This window comes from Parambassis ranga, chromosome 12 (genome assembly GCF_900634625.1).
Source record: "Parambassis ranga chromosome 12, fParRan2.1, whole genome shotgun sequence".
Classification (NCBI taxonomy): Eukaryota; Metazoa; Chordata; class Actinopteri; family Ambassidae; genus Parambassis; species Parambassis ranga.
Genome location: NC_041032.1, coordinates 3,340,490 through 3,358,322, shown reverse-complemented (window position 1 = coordinate 3,358,322; position 17,833 = coordinate 3,340,490). Strand labels below are relative to the sequence as shown.

The following is a 17,833-nucleotide window of genomic DNA, read 5'->3' as shown; positions in this document are numbered from 1 at the left end:
ATTCCCAACCAGCAGAAATGACTGTGCTCAACAGATCCGGGGGCTATGGAGTCAAAAGGTCTCTAAAGAAGAAGAAGAAGAAGAAGAAGAATACCACAAAAACGGCTCTCTGCTTAAACTGAATTTAAGGGTTTTATAGCTAGAGACAACCATTTTTCTCATTTGCATTTCTCTAATTTTACTAAATAATGTCAATTACTTCCTTCACAGTCAAGTTCCCAGCTCATTTTACACTTCTACATCCTTAGGAGCGCACAATTCCGCTAAAGTTCTGCACTGGTTTTAGTTATCGTAGCATTTTCTTAGCTACAAAACTATTCATTAAGTATACATAGGGTATAACAAATGTTTACTGTAGCTAACCATAGTATCCATGGCTTACCTCCGACATAATGCTACAAGCTCTGGTAAGTGTATCAATCTCCATAGAACTATATGTTAAAAAGTCTTTGTTTCAGTCAAGTCTGCACCATTATCGGTGACCCCTTGAGCGACAGGCCTGTCTTGACCCACAGCACAAGCCTCCTGCTTCCATAAATGTCCATCTGCCTCAGCTTCACTCATACCCCACCTCCTTGCCTGTATTTGGGGTTTAAGTGGACTGTGACACTGCCACCATCACAACAGTTGGAGCCTCTCACAGGAACTCAAAATTGCCCTTCAGAAACTATGGGTGATGTCACATATGTTCCATCAGTGCTCTCCAGCACAGGACAGCCAAATCAGTGGTCCTTGTTAGCATCATCTGTCACATTTAGCTCTGTGCTATAATGTGAAATGCAGAGAGATGTACCTGCTGCTACGACAAGTTCTTTTATACAGCTGGGACTGTCTGATGAAGAATTCACAGACATATCACACCTTGTATTCCCTTTTGTGCTGCTCTATTTTTACAAGAATCTGACAGGCACAGCGGCCCTCCTGATGGCACAAAACTCCACCGTGACAAGGTCAAGGTGCACCTGCCTGTGTGACTCACACACCTCTAATGAAGTGAGAAGAAAGGGTGTGGGTGACCTCGTGCACATTACACACATTAAACACTCAGAGATGTTAACACTAGTCAGTGCTGGGAGAGGATAGTTTAAAAAGTATTTAGTTACAGAATACAGATTACATATCCTAAAATGTAATTTGTAATGTATTCTGTCACATTCTGTCAATCTGAGTAACATTCAATGAAAAATGTCAGGATTGTTCCAGCTGACTGCTTTCACATCAGTGTTATTCTATTTAGAGAAACAGAATGTAATGATGTCTAAATAATAATAATAATTTGTACTTAAAAACAATTGAAACAATTTCCCCCCGGGGATCAATAAAGTATTTCTGATTCTGATTCTGATTAAATGTTAATCAGCCTCAGTTTTTTTAGCTAGCTCAGCTAATAGATAAGTAGTTCACTCATTCAAATGACGCTAACAGTGTACCGGTGTTGTACCAAAAACTGATCATCATGATTGATGGGTATTATAAGCACACAATGCAACACCTTCACTCTTCATCCTCATCCTCAGACTGTCCTCTCTGTTGCCTGCAGCATGCAGCTTCCTGTCCAGTTTGCTGACATAGCCCAAAAAACTTTAGCTTTGATCAAATATTTTGTATTTTCAGTAGGAGCTCTCACTCCAACAACTATTCACCGTCATACACATGTACGTAAACACACAATGAGACAAGCGATCATGAGAAAGTCAGACATCTGCTGTAAACAAAAACTTTGTTGCAACGAAGACAATGATATTTATGTCACTTGTTTTATCCAGCAGAGTGAATAAACGTGTTAATACCATTGAGTAATCCACTGATTTCAACAATGTAACTGTATTCTAATTACCATCTCTTTAGCCTGTAACTAAAACAGAATACAGTTACTTCCATAATGCCGGTACATGCTGTTACTCCCCATCACTGCCAGTAGTACACAGCCATTTGCAACACATAGAAGTTCTCTGCAAGTACAGCTAAGATCTACATGACACCACCTTCCTCATGCAGACCCCAGCCACTTCAAACCAGGCACAGATACTTCCATCACGTGATGTAATGTATTTACATTTGAGTTTTTTAGTGTAAAGTCTGAGCATGACACAGCAGAAGTAATTAGGCCCGCTTCTAATTTTATTGCAGCCTCTGGGTCACCAGGAGAGACGGAGGAGATGTAATAAAATCACGAGCCATGAAATGAAGATTGCCACATTATCGACTCTGAGAAACCGCCCACACATTCTGCTGCTGCTACAACAGTGTCACTTCCCCGCTGACTGGCTCCGAGCTGAAGCAGCATTCGCAGTGTGAGCCAGTCAAAAGCTTCACTGTCTTTTGTAGACTGCTATAAAAGAGAGAGCAGTAATGGCGGGAATGTGTCAAAACAAGACCTGAGGCTTGCATTTATAAACTTTAGGATAATAGGGCTTATTATTTCTCACAGAAACAACTGAAACAATGAGATCGCAAATACAAGCGGCTGAAATGACCTTAATCCACAGGGAGGCTGGTCTCTCAGCCGCTGCTCCACCGCATTGAGCGGAGCTAGCTGAGGTGGTTTGGGCACCTAGTAAGGATGCCTCCCAGGTGATGTGTTTTAAGCATGTTCAACCTGAAGGACACCCTAATGCAGACCAAGGACACGGTGGAGAGATTATATCTCTCAGCTAGCCTGGGAACACCTTGGTATTCCCCAGAAGAGCTGGAGGAGGTGGCTAGGGAGAGGGAGGTCTGGCTTCCTGACTATGGATAAGCAACAGAAAATGGATGGTGGATATAAGTGGTAAAATAACGTCCTAAAGATGAAGATGGAAAACAAAATATGGCGGTATGAATGACGGTATATAAAATAAACCGTCATTCATGCCGTCAATAATCTGCCCTCTTACTAAAATCCATTTTTCTCTTTATAAACCTGACTGTCATTATCACAACAGAATGACGTTAGCAGATGTAAGAGAGGGAGGAAGTTTGAAGGAAAATCCAGCAAGTGACAGAATTTGAAGGATAATGCTTATTATGTCTCCCCTATATGGGCTTGAACTTTCCTGGATATACATGCCTCCATAATCTCCTGGCCTCCAGCTACACATCGGTAACATCCGCAGTGAGATTTAGCTGTTAAAGACGACACTCATTGCAGAAGGATATGTTCCTCAAGTCAAAAGCACAGCTCTGCAGCAGCTGGCAATGTTACGATCATTAGCATAAGCTGAAATCTCCCTTCATTTGCACTGCCTCACTCCATTCCTTCTGTTTAGTTCATGCTTATAACATCAAGGAGTGTTGACTCCGTTTGGTGACATTGCCCTCCCTTCCAGGCTCTCTTGTACAGTGTAAAGACATCACTGAGGATGGTGTGTGGCAGGGCCAGAAAGCTAACACATTATTTTCCCATTTGTGACAAGTGTAAAGTGGTAAAACTTACTCCTTTATATATATATATACAATTAGGGGTTAAAATATTTAAACCCCTGCTGGTTTTGAAGGTTTGCCCCCTAACAAAGAACATGAACAGTGCTTTAGTTCTTGGTAGCAAAACCTTTGTTTCAGTCAAAGAGGTCAGATGTTTCTTGTAGATGGCTACAAAGTTTGTACACATCTCAGGGAAGATTTTGTCCCACTCCTCTTTGCAGATCCTCTCCAAGTCATTCATGCTTCGTGGCTCCAACCTTCAGCTCGCTCCTAATGGGATTAGGGTTTGGAGACTGACTAGGCCACTCCAAAACCTTAACATGCTTCTTCTTGATCAATCAGTCTACTCAAGGTATGTAAAGCTGAGGAACGGATGCATTTAATAAAACTAGAAAAAGAAAAGTGGCCTCCCTGCTTTGTATCGTCTCTGCTGTGAGTCAGAATGTCACCGCTCCCTCTGGCTAAAAAATAACATGGCAGGCGGCAATGCATCGTTCCAATACATCAACTGGATCCTGCACCGTGGACCTCTTACCAGGTGAAATTATGAGGAAAGAGGGGGAGGATGGGTAATCATGGTGGGGGTTGGGGGGGGGGCATACTGCCATTAGAGAAGAAGTGATCCACCCTCCACCTGCAGCACCATCATTCAACTGTAGGGTTAATGCTGGGTTACTATAGAAGAAGCCCCCGCCCTCTGGATTCATGATGTTTTCAACCTTCCCTTGACTTCACCCCCCCCCCCTGCCTTTATCCTAACAGTACATCTACATGTAGAGATTCAAGATATTAATGCTCACATGACATGCTCCAGTGCATTCACACAAACATAGCTACTGTACAGCTCCATTCTGCTGCATAATGCTGTCTTGGTTTGAATCGGAGCATCGCTTTCTGTGCCATGCTTCATCTCTGCCTTCTGTATCTCTCTATTGACCAACCTAAGCCTGCACGATTCAGGGAAAAATATAAATCATGATTTTTTTTTAGCTTTAAATTGATATAACTATTCTTTCCCACAATTTTTTTCTTCATGAAGTGTATTGTTTATTACACACATGACATATCAAAACAAACAGTACCATACAGCCTGAACATGGCTCTAATTGCTTCGGGTCAGAGCACCCGCGGAGATTGCCAAGCACCCACGTGTGCCAGCCTACAGCTGTCATTGATTTGCTGATGACCACTTCTCTGCTACCTATCAACACAATGCATAGACTGTGTGTTTGTAAAAGAGAGTGTGCGTGTGTGTGTGTGCACGGGCATGTAGGAAGAGCATATGTTTGTTCATTGTGTTCCAGCAATTACTCGCAAGTCTTCTGTGTATGATCGATTTCTGCCTCTGGTTTTCTCCTTGCCTGTTCTGTCGGTACCGCTGCCTGTTGGATTGAACTCTGGACTGACCCCCGCTCTGGACCTGGACGAGTTTTGCCTGCTCCCTGTTGGCTCTGTCTGCTAGCTGCTACTTGTTGCCTGTCCTTCAGCTATGTGCCCCGGACTGTGAGTAAGCCTAACACCGTTGGTATCTTTGCCTGGAGGCGCCTAATATGTCGCCGCTTTGGTCAAGCCCCACCCGTACTGTTGCTTCTGCTGGACTCTTTTCTGTGTATCGACTTTGTATTTGGGCTTTGGACTTTCCAAGTTGAGTCTTCACCCTGCATATTGGGTCCCCTCTCTGGGAAACCCTGAAGCTGAGAAAATGAGAACACCCAACAACGAGTAAATCATACACAGGAAATTACCGCTACATGCTTATAGCATCATATCAGCTCTTTACAATCAAACTTACATGAGAATCTAAGTCATTTAAAAACTAAATTGCGCACAGGGGTGAATCGACATTGCGATTTTATAACAATTAATCATGCAGGCCTAGACCAACCTGATGCTCCGCACTGTCATCTGCTGCTACACCCACCACATTACCTGTGTGCAACACCTAATCAGCTGCCTTGTTTACCATGTATCAGAACTACCATGTTGAACCTGAACCAGTGATGTAAAAAAGTTTACAAAGACCAATGCAGGATATAGTTAAGTATCATGAAAAAATATACTTTTTAAACACAAAATATGCATAGCTGCACACTGGACTGTGCATAATGGTTGACCTAAAAGGCACCAAAAGTTCTTTAAAAGGTCAGGTTATTTCAGTATCTCATCAAGGGTTGTTATGTAAGCAGTAATGCCTGTGAGGTGTGGTAATATAACAAGTATGGAAGGTAGAGGAAGAAGAGGCAAGGATTGTTCCAAGAACTTCATTCATATAATAGTTACATTCAGGAAACAGTAAAACCGCCATGAATCTAGCTGCAGAGGTTGTAATAAACTCAAGGTGCAACTGAAGAATACAAAGCAGTAACATTCTCAATGAAACAACTCTCTGTGAAGTCTGAAGACTATTTCCTGCTGATATGGTAATGATCCAACACATCCTCACATATAAATGAGGTATTTGGTCAATATTTTCATCTCCCACTCCCACTACATTTGTGTCAAAAAAAGCAGCTAATGTCACTTCTCACTCAATGTTAGGGTTCAGCACTGGAAATTACTGGTTGATGTTAGGTGTTTAAGACAGGGTCAGGTATGAATAATATAATATCAGGATTTGGAGTGATTAGGGATCATTTTGGATGATGGATGTTTATTCTATCAGGAGATATCGATGTATTGCCCAACGTCATCCGAACTGATACTGCTGCAGACGTCTGGGTAAAGAATACAAAGGTATGTTGAAGGTGTTGGAGATAGGATGTAGGATTTGGTATTAAAGAAAAACTACTTGTTAAATAAAGGTCACCATTTTTAGCTACCATCGGGATGTCAAAATTGCTGCCATAGAAAACCACACAAATGTACGGAAGCGCTGAACTGCCACAGTAGAAAAAAAAAATTAATCACTATCTCGTTATAACGTCAAATGCTATCACGTTATAACGACATATTATCTAGTTATAACGACATATTATCTCGTTATAACGTCAAACCGTAGCTCGTTATAACGTCAAACCATATCTCGTTATAACGTGATAAGACGCTATCTCGTTATAACGAGATACATTTTATTGCTGTAATAAAAAATGCACTGTTTATAAGTAGCCTAACCTAACCGGTTTGCTGCTCACATCGGAAAATGACACATTTACAAGACTTAATTAAGTTCTATTTCATGCTTGGATTAAGACATGGGGAGATTCTGTCCTTACTGCGCACAGTGGACGATACTGTGATCAGTATGCGGACACTCCGCGGAATGAGACCGACCCTCTGGAGGTAGTTTCATTTCTCATCGATCAGCTGGAAGGACACAGAAGGCTCGATGTACAAACTGCATCACCTTCACCTTCCTTCTCGTTATAACGAGATAATATCACGTTATAACGAGATACGGTTTGACGTTATAACAAGATAATATGTCGTTATAACGAGATAATATGTCATTATAATGTGATAGCATTTGACGTTATAACGAGATAGTGATTCAATTTTTTTTTCTAGTGTGACAGTTCAGCGCTTCCGTACAAATGGTTCATTTTCAGGGACCAAAATATCGACCTAATGTGATGTTTCCCAGGTTTATTAACTGACCATCCTGGTTCACCCAAAGGATAAAACTCTCAATGAAAAACACAGTAATGTAATATATGAAGACCAGTGATCTGTCTTGGAAAGTGAACAACCACTCCACAGAAGAATGGCACAGCACAGGAGAGCCAGCTCCAGAGGACAGGACTCAGCTCTTTTAAGGACAACAGTGTTCACATTTTAGACAGAGGACAGAGGGTTTGAAAGTCATCTATGTTAAGCTGGAAAAACCTTCCCTTAACAGAGGTGGTGGACTCAGACATCACCGAAGTTTCACTTCAAGTCACATGTGCCCATCAAGGCATTGGGTTGTCAACATAGTCATAGCCAGTCAATAGACACACCATGCACAGTCAGTCAGACCAACACAGGTAAGTATGGAGACATTTAGATCTATTGTTTGTGAGTTTTACCCAGGCCCACCCACTAAGGTCCTCCACCACATAAACCATGTTCCCATGAGCCATCCACGAAACGTCTTCAAGAACACTGTACAAGTCCAGATGCCTCGCTTCAACCATCTGAATGAAAATGACCTGGATGACTGAGAATCACATTAGAATAAAGCCTTCTCTCCTGGCTGAGAGGGTTAGAATTTTTGGAGTGCATATTTTTCCATTCTGATTTCCTATCTTTTGCCATGGGAAAGGACCATGGGCCTTGCAATCAGACCAAGCAACACACACTGTAGGTGTGAAATCTCTCTCAGCAGCCCTGTCTTATCATGGAAAGGACAAGATTAAAAGAAAAGAAAAAAAAACATAAGAAAAAGAGGAGTATAAAGACCTGGTTGGGTAGGTTAAAAAAAGAAAAATAGTACTGAATGCAAAAAAAGCTGAAGTAAAAATAACTAGTAGATCAAAAGGAATGACTTTGAGTGGATAGAAAAGTAAAAAAGGCCAAAAGAAAAAGTTCATACAGAGAAAAAAGGCTTTCTTGGATCATAGCAGAGTGGGACTGCAGCGTTTAGAATAATGAGCCAGAAAACGCTACGGGAGTAAGAATCTAGCTCTGTAAGTGGCACAGAATGCAATACCAGTAAGCTGCTATCTCCAGGGAGAGCAAAAGATGAGGAGGGGAGTGGAAAGAAATCAGCCAGCTAAAGGTAAAGGGGAGGTGTTTAGGTATTGAAAGCATACATTTAATGACAGAAACAATGGGTGAAATTGAATATGTGTGCAGTAAATAAAAATGCTTCTGCCAAGTAGAATTCATAGCTAAACACATGCTGCATTTATTTAAAAGACACAACAAGCTAGAGAGAGTCCTCTGTCCCACACACAAACACACAGTGTCCAGCCCACATGTACTTAGAAGACTCCGCATGATGACATTAGCAGGTCAGGCAAGGTACTGTTGCAGTGGTAAACCATTTCTCAGTAAAGCTATGATGTCATTTATAATTTTACAATAAAAACAAATCCCAAACTATTATACAGCCAGATGATGTGTGTAAAGTGCTCACAGATGCTTATTTAAATATTGGTCACATAAGATAAATACAAAGATTTTGCATCACTACTCTATTAGTGACATCTGCCAAATTAAAAATTCTAAAGATGAGCTATGGATGCTTTGACACCTACAGAGAAGACAAGAATCTCCAGCCAGGCAACTCTAGTCCAGCATATTGCATTCCAGTCATAAAGCACTTTATTTTTACTGATGTGGCCGAAGCGGTAAATGCAAGCAATGTGACCGTTAGACCAACTGGTGAAATTCTGTGCAACTGTATTGCAGAAACATGCAATAGCCCTGTATTTACTTTTCCGTTCCTGTAGCAGACAAACCTCACCAATAAGCTGAGAGGACATTCCCAATTACATAAAAATAACAGAGCAGATGAAGCTAGGTCAGACAGCCATTGTGAAAATGTCCCATCCATTTTTTACTTTTGCTTGGCTGAGCAGCCCTAATCCTTCAGGGAATCTTGTTTTCCTTTATGGATTCTAGGATAGTGTGTTTTCATCATGCTTTTGATTGCCCTAAAAAAACAGAGAGCTGCTGGTATTTAGATAACAAAACTGTTTGGGTTGGAAACAAAGAGAAAAAAAAAGTACTAAAAACTTGTGAGGCTGGTGGGGGTCTAACCCAATGACCCAGCTGTCCTACACAGAAGTCTACATAGCGGTGTAATTTCTGCTTTGAGTCCAGCTGCAGAATGTTACATGACATCAAGTACAAAGCAGTAAACATAACAAACAGAAAAGTGGTATAGGATGCACATTCAGGATGCTTCTACAAGTTTCTCCCTTAAACTGATGAACGCGTGTTTTCACGTCGATGACACCCACATTTACATTCACAATATTTTCGTGTTTTTTTTTCACAAATTGTCCAACCGATGTTGCTGCACCTATTCGGAAGCTAATACACTGACATTAAAAAATCTTCCTCTCCTGTAATTTAACTGCTACTGTAAGCATATTTTTAAATATATATAAATAGGTAATAAATCCTTTACTTGCCAGTATAATGGGAATTTTTTTGGTTTAATGGATTCTTATTACACGCACTCTTTTTACTAGAACCTGGACTGACACTAGCACCTGTCACTATTTCTGCTTAAGCACTTATACTTATAGTAAATGCACACAGAGAGACATGATATCAAGATGAGAGGGTCTAAGCTTTGCAGATTTATGATTGGGTGTCATATTTTTAATCTATGAATCAGTATGGAAAACCAGGATGAAAAATGAATGACTATTGCTCTCTATTCTATTACCAGCCACCTTCAAGGTGCCCTTAAGCAACAAATGAGGCATCAAAAGGCTCCAGGGGAGTACATCAGTTATCACAGGTTTGTGATTGGCAGCTCCCAGGTGTCGGTGTGTCTATATGAATGTTACAAGACGTGTAGTTTTAAAAAAGCATGCATTTTTTCAACTAATTTAAATCTTCAGCAATTGATCCTTGGGGCATAAATATCCATTAAAGTTAAATATATAAAAATAGCAAGCTGTTTACATTAACCTTTTAGTAGGAGGCTAATGCTGCAATAGTTGCCCTGAAGGTGCTGTTAACAAAGGAGAGGAGTCTGAAGATTGAAACGACAGCACAGAACAAATCCAATGGATGTAATAAGACTCACGTTGTAGAGGATGTCCACCCAGCCCTCCATGGTGATGCACTGGAACACAGTAAGCACTGCAAACAGGATGTTATCGAAGTTGGTGATACCAAAGTTTGGACCGGTCCAGTACTCCCTGCACACGGTGCCATTGGGACAAGTCCTGGCTGGAGGATCTTGACCACAAGGCCAGTCAGCTGCTCTCTCACCTGATCAAAAAGAGAAAGAGAGAAAAATGGATCAGTCAGCAGCCATGTCTCTATCACCTCTAAAGGGATACCCTACCCACTGTGCCTGGTCCATACACTGTATGTAAAGATGGACGATGTGCTTTGTCTTTGTCTGTTGCCCATTGTGTAAATGTGACTTTAAAATACCTTGCTTATGCCGTTGGAAAAAAAAAGATGCCATGTTGAAACCAGAGTCTGTGCAGTAGATGTTGAGATGTGTAGCTGCATGGTCACATTTCCATCCGTACTCCCACCCCACTTGAGCACACCCCTCCCCTCAAGATTTCTTTGGTGCTCTATTGGCCGCTAAATGCCACATTACTTCCTAATCATTCTAGCCAACAGTAGGCAATTAAATAACAATTAGGATTTGAATACAGATCAGTGTGATAAGTGCTAGCTAACAAGCCATAAGCCATCTATGGAAATCCAACCCACCAACTAACATGGGGGAGGCAGGGTTTATCACCTAAACCTATATATATAGGTCACCTAAATCACCTAAAAATATATATATATCTTTCCTTTAGAACAGGTCTATAGGCTACCTGATAATAACTTAATAGCCTTATGTTATTGACCTAATTTCATGATGGCATGTTGCCCAGCGAAGTTCACCCCATCACATGCACACACACACACACACACACACTGACTGTACTAAGTAAAACTAGCAGTCACGCTGCCAGACAGTAGTGAGTGAAGTCAGTTCGGGGATGTTTTGTGTGTTTTGACATATCATTCACTGTAAATGAATAATACTTTTCGGACCAATAATGGAAATTTGATAATTTCCCACAGCACACCTGAAGATGTCTAATGGCACGTTAATGTCCAATTGAGGTCTTTCTGACTTTATAATGCAAAATCAAGATGCAGCCCTATCCTGGCATTTAAAACTTCAAAGCTTGGCATCACAGGTGAGTGTGGTGTAACAATCAATTGATGAAACACTTCATCGCTTGACTCTCCTTCCAGCTGCAGAATGATATGAAATTGTGCATTGTTTTCTGCACCTTGTGGAGCGCTGTGAGAGCAAATTCTTTGCCTTGCTCAGCAGGTGATGGTACCAGGACTGCTGATCATGACTTATCATGCAAATATACCTTTAACAGTCAGACAACAAACACAAATCAAACCACAATTTCCTCAAGAATATGCAATTTCAAAAGCAAAAGGGCAGATAAAAAGTTTGAAAAAGCAACGCTCTGACTTTGTTTTCAAGTAAAATATGAACCAGTTCCATCACATACAAGTAATAATTTTTCACAGTGAGACTTCTGTCTTGTCATTTGAAGCAGTGGAGCATTTATGTGTGGAAGCTACTGGTGCAAGCACAGCTACATCTGCACCTACAGCTGCCATGGGGCTGTACACCAGGCTGGCTGCTTTTCACTAGTTACAAATCCACCTGTTAAAGACAAGTGTCCTAACATCTTTACGAAAGGTTCTAAAACAAAAGTGCTTTCATGTACAAGCTTATAGTAAATAAACAATCTTTGAGTTTTAGGATTATAATTCAGACAAGAGAAAGCAGGAGTCTACATGGAGGATACTGAGAGTCTGTTTGAAGGATGCACTTGCACACATGTCAGCAGATGAAGATCAGAGTAAAGAATAAATATGCTGAGTATAACAGATGCCTTGTTGCGCCTAGAGTTTCATGAGGGATAGTGCCGCGATCACGAGCTGTGCCAGCTTTTAACGATGATTTGCAGAGCCAGATTGCACAGCCAACATCCCTCCAGTGTCACTCCAGTAAAAAAAAAAGTGTCCTTTCTTTCCTACTGACAGGTGCTGTGTCAGCTGGACTCAGCATCCAGGGCTGATACAGGAACGTCTCAGGTCTCTGTTTTATTTGGCTGTGTGTAATACCAGTGCAGTCTCATCCTATTAGGTGAACTAGTCATGTAATGTAATCTAGTGTTTCACAACAGACCTTCAATCAGGAGTCCCGGGGTTCATGTACACCCTTAACCACTGTTTTAATTTTGTTTATGTTGTGTCACTTTAATCTCGTTTTCCACTCTGTGAGGGTTTTTTTTCCACATCTGTAACTGTTCATGGGGGACAGGGACTTGTCCCGATAGCAGCCTGAAAATAGGGACCACCAAATATGTTTTGAATTTATCAAATTACCAACCGTATAACCCTAACCAGTTGTTTTTCGGCAGTTAGAAGCAAAAGTTAACCGCACAAAACTTAAAAATGAGGTTGTGGCTGTGACTCGTTGTAGGCGGTAATGCAGGCTGTCGTGAACATGATTTATGTCAGTCAGCACAAAACAATACGATTAATGACGTCTATTTATCACTGTAAAAAAAACTGCAAACATTAAACATGTTTTCAAATGAAGTGGCCACTGTCACACACACACATAAAAAAAAAATATATTGTGTCATAAACTATTTAAAATTACATGTTATGGGATGAAACTGGTAATAGGCTGGTAAGAAAAAGAAGATAGAAGAAGAAAAAAGGAAAGAAAATAACAAGAAGAAGAAGGGAAAAAGTAAAAGAAAGAAGAAGTAGAAAAAGAAAATAAATAGGATCTTAATAAATCATATCATCATAAATACTCTTAATCTTATAGACTTTATAATTTTATCAATACTTCTGTGCATTTATTATTTGCTCCCAGCTATATGTTTATTATTTATCTAAAAGCAAACAGGCAGAAATAAACAGAAGAAGAAACACTTTTTTTATTATTATGCATAGGACGGATGAGCCAGGGATACCTACTGAATGCAAATGCACTCACATGTGATACACAAGGTCCTTTGACAACTTTAACCCAGCACTACCAGCTTGTCACTCAATACAACAACCCTCTCATAGAAAGTGTTGCAGCTCAGCTTCATCAAACCAGCTGTGTCCTTGTGATGAAAATAACTCACTGTACATTAGCAAGCTGTCGCAACTGCTCACACCCCTACAAGCACCCTTAATGGGCTGAAACACACACACACACACACACACATATATATGCCAACACATCACACAGTTACACATATTTTACAACTGGCCCAACCAATAACCCCCAAGTCACGTTTTCACACTCTATCTGACACCAGCAGCAGGAAATAAAGCCTTCTCATAATTTTTATCACTGTATTACACAATGGGTAATTTCAGCCTCGCTGCCTGACTGTTGTCTATAATTACTATATTGCTGTGGAATAATAACAACACTGTAATGGCTGCCTGGCTTTGATTCATTAGTAGAAATGATTTCTGCTGCTACGCTAAGTCACACACAAGGGAGGAAAGCTGTTTCTCCTGTTTAGGTTCATTTAAAGGACCATTACAACACCCCCCTCCCCTCCATGCTGTGTCTGTCTGTTGTCATTGCTGTCTGCTCTTTTATCTGGGAGGCATTTGGTGCTGCTGCAAACATGAATCTTAATGTGTGTGTCTTTTTTGATCAGTCATTTTTAACCTGCCATGGTTTAAGTTTTGATGACACTTCACAGAAAAAAAAGCAAGCTCAAAACACAACTCCAAGTTGAAACTGCAACCAGCACGTCCACATGAAAAAACACCACATCTGGTCAACGATACCTCCAATATCCTAATATATACTATAGAATATATGATTGTAGTAACATCATCTGATGTGGGGCTAATACAGCCACAAACACAGCCCTTTACTGAGTCTAGGGTTTGAGTCCCCCTGACACCACAAGCTGTTCTGTTTTCACCTGCAGTTTGGGTTACACATTAAAAAATGACTGGTTAAGGCTAGGCTTAAATATATATATATATAGTTAAAACAGAAACTTGATCAATCAGAACCTGAAGAGTGAATATGCACCATTCATCAAAATCATGATCATGATGTGAAAAATGGCAGAAATCTTTGTTACATTGATGTAGGCGTGCTGCCTGCGAGCACTGCAAATGCTGCGAGCACATCCACAACATTTAAATCATTTATGCATGCCTGTATAAATATGCAGAGCAATATATGGTCTCATATGTAGCAAATATACAGCGCTGTGGTGCAGACGCAGACGTGCAGATGTTTGCACTCACCGGTGTCGGTCTTAAAGCAAGTCTGGTGGAATTTGCCCATGTAAAACTCCACCCCAATAATGGCGAACATGACGATGGCGAAGAACAGCAGCAACCCGATCTGGAGCAGCGGAACCATTGCTTTCATTATAGACTTCAACACCACCTGGAGACCTGACAGACAGAGAGAGAGAAAAGATGGAGCCAATTAATTAACAAGTGAAAATATGATTTCTCTTCCAACAATTCACTGACCCATGAAAGTGTGTGTGAGTGTTAATACGTTTATTTGTGGAGGAGTTTTCAAACAAACAAGCAAACTTATCAACTGACTTTTAAACTTTTAGTAATAATTCTATAAAGCCAGTAAACAACCTACTGTATATTTTTTTAAATCTATTTCAATGTCCATACATGTACACTGTTTAGCAAGCTGGAAAAAAACTGGTCAGGATGAATAGACTGTATATATATATATATATATATATATATATAGATGACATCACAGGTGAACAAAACCAAGGCCAAATTCATCACAGTTGCCCCCTGGTGGCTGACTGCAGTATAGGTCATAGAGCTATATTAGTAGATAGGACTGGATAGCCTTTCAGCTGGATATGTTCAGACCTATTTTCAAATCTGGCACACATGTGTGTCCGCGCTCAATTCAGTTTAACCCGGCTTCTTTGTTGTCCTCCAAACCACTAGGTGGCACCTTGTAAAATACAAAGTCTGCTCAGGCTGCGGTAGGACCGTGTGTGCGCATGCGTCATGCGTCTAAATAAACTCCGGGCAAAGCTGTCGTAGTTTGACAGTTGTTTACCTCCGGCTTGTGTGCACAACCCGGACACTGTCCCTGTGAACCCGGAAGTATGACGTCACTATAGCTGGATTCACTAGCTGCATTTGCATTCAGACCTGAGCCAGATGTAAGCCAATCTGGTTAGATCCACCTCCGAGAGGTGGATTCAAATCAATCCGGATTCACGTTTTTTCAGACTCCGAAAAAAAGTATCCGGATATGCGAGCTAGCATACATGCTTTATACTTTTTGAGGGCATCCATAGTAAAAAAAAAAAAAAAAGAGCCTATATGATGCTAAGCAACAAACATCACTATTTTGTCCAATTCAGGTAAAATAAAGGACTTACTGGGGATTCCTGACACAAGTTTCAGGGGCCTCAGCACTCTCACTGCTCTCAGTGTTCTCAGGTCGAACTGCGAACCCACCGTGGCCAAGATTCTGTAAAAACACACACAAACACAAACATAAACATACAATAAGCACATCAGATATAATTTATTCACACTGCAGAAAAAAGCTAATCATAAGTCCATTTACTGTGACTAAAATCACAAATCACTTGGAGCACCACACAATGATGTAATTGCTTTTTCAAGGAACCAAGGAAACGTCAATGGGTTTTTTTATTGATTTCTTGAAAATGAATCATATGTTATTTTACGTAAGACCTGTCAAAACAAACACAACAATAAAAGTCAAGAAAAAAACAATAGTGAAAAGGAATAAAATATATATATATGCCTTTTCAGTCACTTACTCACACTCAGGCCGGTCACATGTGTCTCATTACATCATGTGCTTCTTATATCTGCTTTTACCTACGAGTGGAGAGGCGACATACTGTGGCAAGTCCTTGTGTGTAAGCGTGTGTGTCTTTGTGTGTGTCTGTGTGCGCCCAGGCTACTGAGCCACAGCTGGCAGCCCTCATTACAGGCTGTACACACAGGGGGAGACTTAAGTGCTTCACTGAAACACACACAGAAAAAAAACTCCTCCAGGCTAAGGAGGCAGAGAGAGAGAGAGAGAGAGAGAGAGAGAGAAGAAGATAGAGAGAGACATGCAGGGGAAGAAGAAGAGAGAGAGGAAAAAATAGGGAAATTAGAAATTAGAATTGTTGTAAATAGATAGGGGGTAAATGAATCCGACCTAGGAATCACATCTATTAATTTGATCTGTGGTCTAAAAGTGATGCCTTTGCATGTCCCGTGTTATGAGACCTTGCAAGGTGTAGGTTTGCTTTTAAGCTCATAACAAAGAGAAAATGCATATTTATTTTCATATAAATATATGATTACACTATATATATTACACTATATATGGGATAATGGGATGTAACAATATATATATATATATATATTGTTACATCCCATTATCCCATAATATATTATCCTATATGAATATGCTCTGGTGGGGTATAAAAACAATATAAACCAGCAGGATCAAAAGATCTCAGTTTGGTCTTTTGAGTGAGAAAGACTGAGATTTATCCAAATATAAGTACCAAATAAATCAGATAAAAATACATCCAAATGCAAATCTTTAAAAACACTAAGAGACCAGACTAAGAGAGTATTTGAGCCACACACCTTCCAGTGGACTTAACAGACCTTCCTACTTACCTATCTACCTACCTTCCTACCTACGTACCTACCAACCTACCTTCCTTCCTACCTACCTACCTACCTCCCTACCTCCTTCTTACCTACCTACCTACCTACCTTCCTACCTACCTACCAACCTACCTTCCTTCCTACCTACCAACCTACCTTCCTTCCTACTTGCCTACCTACCTTCCTACCTTCCTGCCTATCCATCTGTACATCTATGTATCCATCCCTGTCCCTGATCCAATTTGGCAAAAATCATGTGGGTGCAACTCAGACAGGAAGGAACACAACTTAAGAACTGAATTCTATATCGTGAGTTGTTTTGTTAAATTTTAACATCCTGCTAACATTTTTCCTCTTTAGGTAGAAAACATTATTTGCCTGCAAATTCAAAAAGCTTACTTTTCTTCATTTCTGTTTGTGCTGTGAGTTCCTGCCGGCGTTGTGAGAAGCAAATCATTTATTGAGTATTTTTGTTTATTTTCATGCTTGAGTCAGGGGAGGGTAATGTAACAGTATTATCTGGGTCTTCTGAATTTGCTTATGCCTTTATTTATTTTTGAGGAAACGGGACATTAGAAAATATGTTTACTGCCGATGGTTAATTTTGCATACGTCTGCAGTGAGAAAACAAATTCTGAATAACTGCCTTCTTAACTGATTCCAGTGACTTTTGGTGTAACTTTGTTTACTCCGTCTTCAATGATTTGTGTATAAATGATATTATTTACATCATCCCAAATGGGTGTGCTTTTAAGCATCTTGGTTAAGTACTGTCGGGAGCCCCAAAGCAGACGGAAAATCCTCAAGGGTGCAATAGCTTTTATGTAAAAGGCCGAATACAATGATGACTGACTGAAAAGAATTCTTCACACACACACACACACACACACTCATATAGACAGGAAGAGTAGAAAACAAGAAAGGCTGCATATCGTTCCCTCTTTGCATGTTGGCATGGTAACCAATAAAGCACATCTGTGCTTTATGTTATTACCGTAGAAGAAACACGAGGATTAAATTGTACTACAGAATGTATTGTTTTATATATCGGCTTCTGACAGTGATGTATTTACTGTAATATTTCAGCCATATATGGAAACAGCAG

General features: G+C 40.3%; 1 protein-coding gene across 5 annotated transcripts in view; it reads right to left on the bottom strand.

Moving 5' to 3' along the window:
• The window catches only part of cacna1bb (calcium channel, voltage-dependent, N type, alpha 1B subunit, b), a 130,675-nt gene that overhangs the window by 69,753 nt on the left and 43,089 nt on the right, over positions 1-17,833 (bottom strand). For all 5 annotated transcript variants that reach the window (XM_028418265.1, XM_028418264.1, XM_028418267.1 and 2 more), the window contains exons 6-8: positions 15,465-15,556; positions 14,335-14,487; positions 10,088-10,275 (exon numbers count right to left, since the gene is read on the bottom strand). In XM_028418265.1, the coding sequence (XP_028274066.1) occupies positions 10,088-10,275; positions 14,335-14,487; positions 15,465-15,556 (433 nt within the window). The remainder of the gene's footprint in view (positions 1-10,087; positions 10,276-14,334; positions 14,488-15,464; positions 15,557-17,833) is intronic.